The 10453-nt window shown below is 31.5% G+C and overlaps 2 protein-coding genes across 5 annotated transcripts; both read right to left on the bottom strand.

Annotated features, from left to right (window-relative positions):
* Positions 1-1244: 1244 nt before the first annotated feature.
* Positions 1245-5200, bottom strand: LOC107009321 (F-box/kelch-repeat protein At3g23880-like). Of its 4 annotated transcripts, none has more exons than XR_003576317.1 (3): positions 4924-5043; positions 2591-2752; positions 1245-1503 (listed from the first exon to the last, which is right to left on the bottom strand). XR_003576317.1 is itself a non-coding variant. In XM_015208631.2 (2 exons), the coding sequence occupies exons 1-2, from the start codon at positions 5103-5105 to the stop codon at positions 4470-4472; spliced, it is 537 nt and encodes a 178-aa protein (XP_015064117.1). In that variant the 5' UTR covers positions 5106-5200; the 3' UTR covers positions 4335-4469. The 4 variants fall into 4 exon arrangements, 1 of the variants encoding a protein (XP_015064117.1); XR_003576318.1 differs by having other exon boundaries at positions 2595-2752; XR_001455397.2 differs by lacking the exon at positions 2591-2752 and having other exon boundaries at positions 4924-5064.
* Positions 5201-9634: 4434 nt separating this feature from the next.
* LOC107009900 (uncharacterized mitochondrial protein AtMg00810-like) lies at positions 9635-10231 on the bottom strand. Its single transcript, XM_015209206.1, has one exon. It carries the CDS (start codon positions 10229-10231, stop codon positions 9635-9637), a length of 597 nt encoding a protein of 198 aa, XP_015064692.1.
* Positions 10232-10453: the final 222 nt, after the last annotated feature.

The following is a 10453-nucleotide window of genomic DNA, read 5'->3' as shown; positions in this document are numbered from 1 at the left end:
CCCACCCTCCTTACTATTATTGGAAGCAGTGGTGTAGTCACATGGTGGTCGGGGTGTCCAATTGAACACCCTTCGTCGAAAAAAAATATTATATATACAAGTAACATATCACACGAAATGATTAAATAACATATTTTGAACACCCTTAACACATGATTTCACCTCCTTGAATTGAGGTAGTGCTCGTGTACAAATCTCATTAGTCGGTTTAATATTTTCCATTTTCTTTGTTTATACTCAACAAATATATTTACTTTTGCAAACTATTAACCTCCGGAGGTCAATTTTGCTAAAACAAAATAATAAGTTAAAATATTTCACATCTTTTTTTGGGTTTTGACCTTTTTTTGGTAGTGTTTATTTCACATGCAAAAGAATAGACAAACTGATCACCCACAGGATCATTAGGAAGATAATATTGATGTAAAATCTTTGTTCAAGACTCCTTAACACGATACTCCTTCGAAAGACACACATCGGCATGCATTCTCTTATAGTTACAAAACATACAAAGATCACTTCTCAAACATAATGGACTTGTTGCACAACATCACTATTCAGACTATATTTTGAAATTAACAAGATGTTAATTGTCATAACTCAAATTTTGGAAACCTGACGCTTTTTTATAATTATCATGAAGCTCATCATATCCAAAAGGCCTATCCAAAATCACACATGAATTTGAAACCCCTATATTACGGACTTAGAGTCTCACTAATGATCCGTGCGACACTTGACAACTTACTCACTATTTTTTTAAGATCTTGTAAGCTCAATTAAGTTTTTAAGACTACGATCGCTAAAAGAATGTAAAGAAAGACTTGAGAAGATTGGAAGAAAGCTTTTATATTACTTGGAAGATTGCTTACTACTTGAATAAATGATTTATAAATGAGAGTCCCCCTATTTATACTACTTCTTAGGAGACAAAAGTATAAATAAGAATTACTTTACAAGTCCCTACTTATTTACACTCTAAAAATTGGCGAGACGTGACACACAACTCTCCAGAGATGAGGAATTTCTCGAATTTCTTATGGATTCCACATAAACAGACGTCTTTCTTCAATAAATTGACAAATCCATATAAACATGTCTTCTTGTAAGTTGGAAGACATAGATGTCAAGTGAGATCAAATTATAAGGCACGTTTACATATTATGCCTTTTTTTCAGACATGATAGTTTAAATATTGATTCTTGGAGAAGTAACGATGAGGTGTCATTCCATGAAATAGGTAAGTTTGTAAAAAGAAGCTTCATTGGAATAATAATGCTAGTCTCATCTCATTTCAAGTACGTTATCATAATTTATAGCAACAAAATGACAAGGAACCAGAAAAATGACAACTAAATAGCGTTAGGACCTTAATGCAACTTTATATCTTTAGGACCCAAAAACAAGAAACAGTAAAAACAGAGAAAAGACATCCTTTCTTCATCATTGCAATCCTTTCAGATAAGTAGTAGATTAGTTGTTCCTAGCATCAGCATTCACGTCCTGAAAGTTCAATAGTACATATCAGTAAACAATTCTCACGCAAACATCACTTTCATTAGAACTGATGTGTTATCTAAGCAAAGAGACGAGTTGCATTGTCAAACTTGCTTCCATTCAACTTCTAAGCATTGAACACAAAACAAACATAGCATTGTTAACTAATCTGGCGTCTAGATGAAAAATGATGCAACATCAAGCGGTTGTCATGCTGATCCTACTACATATTATGCTGCCAATAAAAGGGTAACCAGTTGAGTTAGAGCAACCAACTTAACCAATCAAGCTCCAGTAAATCTAACTCGTTAAGAATTTGAACACACACTGCAGGCCAATAAGTTGCTTGGTCTTCACTACATCCTCTCCTGCTTCCTCAATTACTAATCAACGATGACGTAAATCAACAAATTAAATCACAGTAAAACTTAATGCATGTCTATTGAATTCTTGACATTGTTACTGACAAGGATTAGCTAATTTTTCCTCGTTATAGCTTGGCTACAATGACTTGGTTTGTTTTCAAAGTACCATGATAGATTGTTGATTGCACAACAAGTATTAATTAGAAATGCTTTAAACTGAGGTTTGCATCTCTCAATTACTGATACATGAGCATCACACATATTTTCACTTTAATATGTGAAAGACGAACAGAATGTACAACACTTATTTGTTTTAAACTAGGAAGTCAAATTATAGATACTCGAGCACAATAAAGAATTCACTATTGTAGGAAGGAAAAAAATCTGTGAAGAAAACAGATGGAAAAAATTGTATTTCCGTTTATTTTACAATAGCCAGTGTCCTCTTCCCCGCACCATTTTCTCCTACATTACCCTGTCTTTTGATACCCCACCGCACTATCATGACAACAATAGCTAAATTTGCATCCTAAAATACTTTACCCTTGAAATTTACCACTTAACATCGCTGCCAAAGTGAAAGACGATTCTGACTTTGATTGACCAATAAGTCAAAGAATGAGAAGATAGTCTAAAAGTCAAATTACAGCTAGGTATTAGAAGCACAAAAAACTCCAAACTAATGCTGAAGAAAACAAGAGATTTAATATTAGAAACAAGGTAAATACCTACAGTGAACACTATGTCAAACCTTAAGGTTGCTCCAGAAGTCTTGTGTTTCCGCCTTTTCCCCTATTAAGTTATTAGCTAAATAAGATTATTGGGAAGCCCCCTATATCAAACAATAACCTTAGCAAGTGCTCCACCTAGGTGTTATTGTCGCATTTCACCTGCCATGGAATGCACTGTTAACTTCTCTGATGTCTAAGATGGACGACGGTGCAACTTAAGCAGCATACATGGTCTACTATAAATACCAAAAAGAATTAAAAAACAAAGAATAAATTACAAGCATCAATCATTCTTGTCCAGTATTTTATGCTACAAAAATGGGCAAATTAAGTTGATTTAGAGCTGGATTTCAAGTAGAAACAACCCCCTCCTCTCTAGCTCCACTAAATCTAACTCACAAAGAAATTACACATTTTGGCTTCATTCCCTTTTCTCCTTCATATCATTTCACTAATGCACAGCAATAAGCTATCTCAATTTAATGGATCACAAAGGACAAAAATCAACAAATTGAACCTCAATTAAGTTGATATGCAAGTCTATCAGATTATTGGCATTATTTTCTTACTAGGACTGGCTAATTTTCTTCCTATAGCTTGAGTAATTGACATTGATCAATTTTTAGATGCTTCGTTATAGGTTGGTTATAGGATAACAAGTGGATGTTTGAACTTAGAATTTTTTTAAGCCAGGCTTTTATCTCTCACTTGGTGATAAATAACCTCGCACATATTTGAACTTTAATATTGTAAAATATATCACAGAACATAGAAAAGTTATTTTCTTAAAGTCGAGTTTAGATAATGTGAACATGATAAAAGAATTAACTATAGTATGAAGAATTGATGTTCAAAGTAACAAATATGACAAAAATTGTATTTGCATCTAATTATGACTAGAGGGGACCTTCTTAAATAAATCAAATTCCAGTATCTTCTCCTAATTTACCCTATCCTTTGGTACCCTGCCCCATTCTCATGACCACAACAGCTAAAGTCACTTCCTACAATGCTCAACCATGCAATGTGACATTGCTAAGTCTCAAAGTTACTTTTTGATGAAGATCTCAACAACGTTACTGCCAGAGTGGATGTTGATTCAGTCTTTGACTGACCAAATAAGTAAGGAATGAGAAGATAGTCGAAAAAACTCCAAGCTGGTGCAGAAGAAGATAAGAAATTAATATCTCGTTCAATATTTAAAAGGAAACAGAGTATAACAACACTTGGGGAATATACAGAGAAGTCTTACTACTAATCAGATAATTGTCCTCATCAGAGCTATTTCAACCTCCTCAGCTGTTGCATCCTTGATTTCTTCCGTTGAAAAAAAGGCCAAACTAGGCTTTCTATATAGATGCTTGCCTCATAATTATAGCCAGTAACCTCTAGATGAGGGCTTCGATGGGTGATTGAGTGATCCTTTGGATTATAAATCATGAAAGTTGAGCCAAAATGAAACAAAACTTCACCTTTATTTGACATGCAAAAGAATTGACAAAACTTATAACTCATCCTAGGATCACAAGGAATATCGATGGTAAACATCTTTATCCAAGATTTTTTAACCCCACACTCCTTCAAAACCCACACCTCAGCCTGAATTCTTCGATAATTACAAAACACTGAAAGATCACTTCCCAAAACTCCCAGCGTCAAACCAAAATCTCCTTCTGCATAGTAAGGTTGCTCCACTTCTCCCCGTGTACTATCAGCCAAATCAACAGAAATGATATCCCAACCAGACCGACGATAAGCACTATTAGCCCAATGAAGTTTCCCATTCACAAACACACCCGACTCAGTTCCTAGCACCCCACTATCAAAATCCTCTAAACTTGTCCAAGAATCACTATTCAGACTATACATTTTAACCTTAAACAAGAAATGAATAGCTGTAACCCTCATTATTAAACCCTGCCACTACCTTATAATCCCCATGAACCTCATCATATCCAAAACCATACAAGAAATGGTGACCAAAGCAAAATTCATCTCTACATTCAGGCAATTTCTTGAATTTCCTAATGGATGGATTCCAGATTAAAAAGTATTTTTTCGCAATGACAAGACATATTAACCCATGGACTGAACCCACAACCTCAACAGATCTACGGATTTCTTTTGTAGGATACTCCAAATCCAATGCCTCAGCAGCACAGTCATAAAGCAAAGAACTAGCAGAACAGTCCGTAAGATTATACTTAGGTAGAGAAATAGTCAGCATAAACCTATGATGAGTGAAATCCTTGTTATTTGCAGATTTGCAGAGATGGGTGTTGATAAATTCAGGGTTTGAGATTAAACCAAGCCAAGATTTTGAAACTGACCTGAATTTCAAAAGGGATTTCACCGGAAGCCGTAACAGGATTTGAGTGACGACCTCTTCTGGCAGAACAGGGATTCTGTTAAAGATTGAATCTTTAACTGAACAGGAAGGCAATTGAGCAGAGTAACGGGTTTTTTTTCGCTTTGAGTGTAGATTGGAAGCTTCATTTCTCTTAGATTCCATTAGGGTTTCAAGAACTCTGTCTTCTCGGGAGGTTTTTGATGTTTATAAGGATTTTAAAGGGAAGGCGGGAGGATTTTCCATTTTCCCTCCTTGTGTTGAAATATTTTAAGAAGCGGCGTCGTTTTCGCATGCTTAAGGAACTACTTAAGTGTCGTGTTTAATTGGGAACAACTGATCCCTCGATAACTTATTTTACTATGTATGTGAGATAACTTATTCTATTAATATGATATAAATTGTGGTATAAATTTTCTCAAACAAGATACAATAATTTATTCTATTATTATTTTTACATTCATTAATATTTATTTTTATTCGTCACACCAAATGACCCATCGAATTGATACCTACATAGATATCATAACAAGCCATGCATACAATTGGTTGAACTTGAGTAAAGGTCATATGACACAACCTTTCTACTTTTATAAGATGTAATAAAATTTGTATATATTTTATTCTATCTAAATTTTACTTGTAAGATTTCACTAGGTATTTATTATTGTTGTTGTGTTGTTGTAACAAGTCATGCATAGGGTTGACTCTTCGACCCAAAATAATTTTTCTTTTACCCAAAATGATTTTTATTCTAGCCGTTTTAATTTATGTAATATAGTTTGATTTGATACGATATTTAATAAAGAAATTATTATTCCCTTCGTTCCAAGCTTGTGTCTAAAATAAACTATAATTATTTATGTGATTATAAATAATTTCATTCAAAGATAAAATAAATATTTTAAAATAAAATTGTTATCTATCAAAAGAGAAATTATTAATTGAAGTTAAAAGAGTAAAAAAAACATACATATATTATCTCATTTTTTTAAAAAAACATATTATTTTGTTTTAATAAATTGGCCCTGGGGTCTTTGATTTAAAAAGAGTTCTCTATTCAAATTATCATCGAATAGTTAGCGAAACAAAACTCAAAGTAATTTCTCATAATATGTATAAACTTTCTCTTTTGTTAAGAGTTCTGTCACACAACAGTACTCTGTGGAAAAATAATTTCATCCTAGAAAATCTAAATAAATCAATAAGGCTAAAGTTAAACTATCATCATATAAATTAGGAAAAATACATAAGTACCTTCTAGATTATGACCAAAATTCTAGAGACACACTTAAACTTTACTAGAGTCATATTACCCCCTAAACTAATTTAAGATGAAATAAGTACACCGTAAACGCTGACATGTCATAGAGTGTGTGCACACTCTTTTGAAGGCAAGTAATAAGTGCACAAATTGGAAACATTTCATTTTTTAATTGGTAACTTTATAATTAATTAGTACACATATTTATTGATAATAAAACTTACATATATTTAATTATTTTTGTTTCTTTCTTTGTAAAATATTTATTTTAATTTCTTTCCACTTTAATTATTTTTAATTAATGTATTATCTTTTCACTTTTAATTATTTTAATAGATTGTGTGTATTTAAAAAAAACAATTTAAAAGTTTCCTTTAATTTTAATTTTTTAATATTTATATGTTCCTTTAATTTTAATTTTTTAATATTTTTATGTTTTATTTGATTTTATTCACTTATTTTAATTTTCGTTCAAAATTTACTTATTTTAAATACAACACATTTGAAATCAAATCAAAAAGAAAGACAGAGAAAATAAATTCAATAGAAAAATAAAAGAGAAAAAATTGAATGCAAGTAAAAAAATGTGTATGAACTTAATTTAAATACAAGATAAAAAAAAGAATATTTTTTAAAAAAAATTACGAAATATTTTTTAAAAAAATTATGAAATATTCTTTAAAAAATAATTATTAATTAAAAAATAATTTACACACATGGCGAGCGAGTGTGTACAAACACAACTAACTTGAGTGGTTGAAGGTGTCACATCAGCACAAAAGGTGCATACAAATACGAATAAAATGAGTTCAAGGGAATAATAGGATCTAGGTTAAATTTAGGTGTGTCTCTGAGATTTCGGTCATAGAATAGGGGGTACTTATGCATTATCATTATAAATTAATCTATCCCAATGGGGATATATTCACAATCTTCTCTTCCATCTTCTTAGTCAAGGTTTCATTCTTTGTTATGATAGTGATATCTCTGACTTAAAAAAATAAAGATTAAGATTTTAATAAATTCAATTAAAATACATTTTAAAAATTAATATGTCAATAAATAAAAAATTATATATATTAGGTGGAATAAAATTTTATAGATAAACGTCTAGATATGTTTGCTAACTATTAAGTATGGTTCAAGTAAGAAATTCACGTTTTTACTACTTTAATTTAGATATGAAACTCAATAAAGGATAATCATATAATTATATAGAAGAGAATCTTAGGCTCGCCTATGTTGCTCCACCACAAGCAAGAATTCCCTTTTGAATTAATTTATTTCCAAACTAGCCTTCTTCTTTGATGAAAAGATGTGACTTATATGAAAACTTGTGATTTTAATGAAGAGTTGAGACTTTTATCAAAAGTTGTGACTGTCATGAAAAATTGTGATTTTTATCAAAAGTTGTGACTTTTGCAAAATTAATTTATTTTCAAAACTAGCCTTCTTCTTTAATGAAAAGATGTGACTTTTATGAAAAATTGTGACTTTAACGAAGAGTTGCAACTTTTATTAAAAGTTGTGACTTTTATGAAAAATTGTTACTTTAATGAAGAGTTTCGACTTTTATCAAAAACTATGACTTTTATCAAAAGTTGCGACTTTTATGAAAAGTTGAGACTTTAATGAAGAGTTGTGACATTATAAAAAGTTGCGAAATTTATAAAAGATTGTGAACTTTCTGAAGGGTTTCACCTTTTAAAAATATTTGTAATTAACATTTATGATAAGACACAGTAAAAATCTATTCACACTAACCTTTGTTTTCTATAAATAGAGGGATTTCCTCTCATTTCAAAACAACAACAAATTTGATTTTCTTCTTCTACTTTCGCAAAATCAAATATATGTGTACCGTTCTCCTGTTGAGTGACTTACTGACACCACTATTTTTGTATCAATACAGTTAGTGAATAAATTCTTTAAAACTCTGGTATTGGAGTATACTCGTTTTCTTAAGGGGACATTGTGTATTCAATGAACTCAATTTTTTCTTTTCTGTTTCATTCTATTTTTACATATCCAGGTATTTTTATTTTACACTCAATAATATATGCTTATGATATTAATTGTTGTTTTTGAGTACATGTTTTAAACTCTGTTGTTTATGTTTCTGCAAAGTTATTGTCTCCGACTATATTAAACATATACACATATAATATATATGTTCATTGTGCAAAAAAAATAATTATTGTACTCAATTCTAAGAATTCATGTTTTGATATTCTATATTAAATTATATAACTTAAAAGTACTATATATAAACTTACATATATCTATTTTTACATAGATATGCAATTTCTCACTTATCAATTGAAGAAATTCATATGCAAGTTCAAAAGTAATAATTGCTTTCATATTCAAGAGTCATTTCTTTTTTTGAATATGTTAAAAAAATTTAAAATTTTCTCCTAAGACATTATCACAATTGTAGAATTCATGCAACTTAAAAGTTTCTTTTTATTGCGAAATGCCTTTGTCTATATACTCTTATTTTATTTTTTATTTTTCTTTTAGTGTTGATTAAAGGACCAATGATTTATTATTTTGTGAATAATTCATTTATTAGAGGTTTTTGAGTTATGTGATAATGACAAATAATCAAAATCATGTTGGAATATTGCTAATATTTTTTTTAAGAACCTGTTTTCCCATCATTTTTAATGTATGGGTATTAGTAAATATTAGTTGCAAGTTCAATGCAATTATTATTTATTTTTGCTCGGGCAAATTACCTAGTTTATATGTTAAGTAATAGCTTAAGAACAAACACAAGGTGCTTTACTCTTTACTGGTACAAACTCTTCCATAGCAATAGTTGAACTTGAAGAGCTTAAGTTTCTGCACCCCAAATGGATACCAAGGAAGATGAGCCTCCCATATGTACCCATGTTAAGATTCAATATCTTCCATGGAAATATATGAAATTGCAGAGATAAGAAATCCGATTGAAGAAGACTGGGAGAGAAAATGTGAACTTCTTTTCAATATAATACCACAATTATACATCACAATAGTGTGTTATCAACTATATATAATCAATAACTATTAATCATAATCAACAAACTAACTAGCAACTGTACATAGCTATAACCGACTTACTAGTTAATTGAAAGTTAGTTACAGTAGGCAATGTAACAGTGCTTCAGTGCACAGTGAGACAATTTGTTAATTCCTCAACACCCCCCCTGAAGCTAGGAGCAATGAAGATGTTTTGCATTCCTAGCTTGGAAAGTATGTAAGAATGTTGACAGACAGTGAGACCCTTGGTTAGGATATCTGCTTGCTGCTCAGAGGTGCACAAGTATAGAAGAGAAATCAACCCTGCTTGCACCTTTTCTCGAATAAATGACAATCAATATCAATGTGTTTTGTACGCTCATGAAATACGGGATTAGAAGCAATATAAATGGCAGACTTGCTGTCAATGTAAAGGCACTGGGAGAGATACAATAACATTCAACTTAGCAAATAGGCCAACTAACCACACAAGTTCAGCTACAGTGGAAGCAAGACAACGATATTCAGCCTCAGCTAAACTGCGAGAAATAGTGGGTTGCTTCTTGGACTTCCAGGAAATAGGAGATGACCCAAACTTGATGAGATATCCAGTAACAAATCGACGAGTGTTTGGGCAAGATGCCCAATCTGCATCACAAAAAGCAGACAAAATGGAAGTGGAATTTGATGAGAGAAGGACACCAAGGCCGGGAGACTGTTTTATATATTTGACTATTGTGGCAGCAATCATGTGAGAAACTTTAGGCGAATGCATAAACTGACTTAAAGATTGTACAACAAATGAGATATCAGGCCGCGTGTGAGTCAAATATAACAATATTCCAATTAGTCGTTGATAAGAACTCACATCATCGAGTGGAGGGTCATTATCCACCTCTATAATACAATCCAATTCTACAGTAGTGAGTTTTATATGTAATTCAAGGGGAGCACCAACTGGTTTGGCTCCTGCTAAGCCTAAATCAGAAATAAGGTCAACTGCATACTTCCTCTGATACATGACTATCCGTGATGCAATCTTAGCAAATTCTATTCCAAGAAAAAACTTGAGATCCCCAAGGTCTTTAATCTTGAAACTAGACTGTAAGCAAGGTGTCTTGGATCATACCCAAATCATCCCCAGTTTTTTAAAAGATCATCAACATATACAATAATTATTACAATCTTCCCTTTTGAATTCTTAGTAAAAGAGACGTCTAGGTGAATTTGGGAGAAACCAAAA

This window comes from Solanum pennellii, chromosome 2, assembly GCF_001406875.1.
Source record: "Solanum pennellii chromosome 2, SPENNV200".
NCBI lineage: Eukaryota > Viridiplantae > Streptophyta > Magnoliopsida > Solanales > Solanaceae > Solanum > Solanum pennellii.
This window is presented reverse-complemented; position numbering and strand designations above follow the sequence as displayed.

Bases quoted from the DNA above. Each gene is read 5' to 3' on its own strand.
- LOC107009321 (XM_015208631.2), bottom strand. From the start codon at position 5,105: ATGGAATCTAAGAGAAATGAAGCTTCCAATCTACACTCAAAGCGAAAA. The intron at 4,825-4,923 runs GTCAGTTTCAAA...CACTCATCATAG, and splicing joins AAATCCCTTTTGAAATTCAG to GTTTATGCTGACTATTTCTC.
- LOC107009900 (XM_015209206.1), bottom strand. From the start codon at position 10,231: ATGTATCAGAGGAAGTATGCAGTTGACCTTATTTCTGATTTAGGCTTA.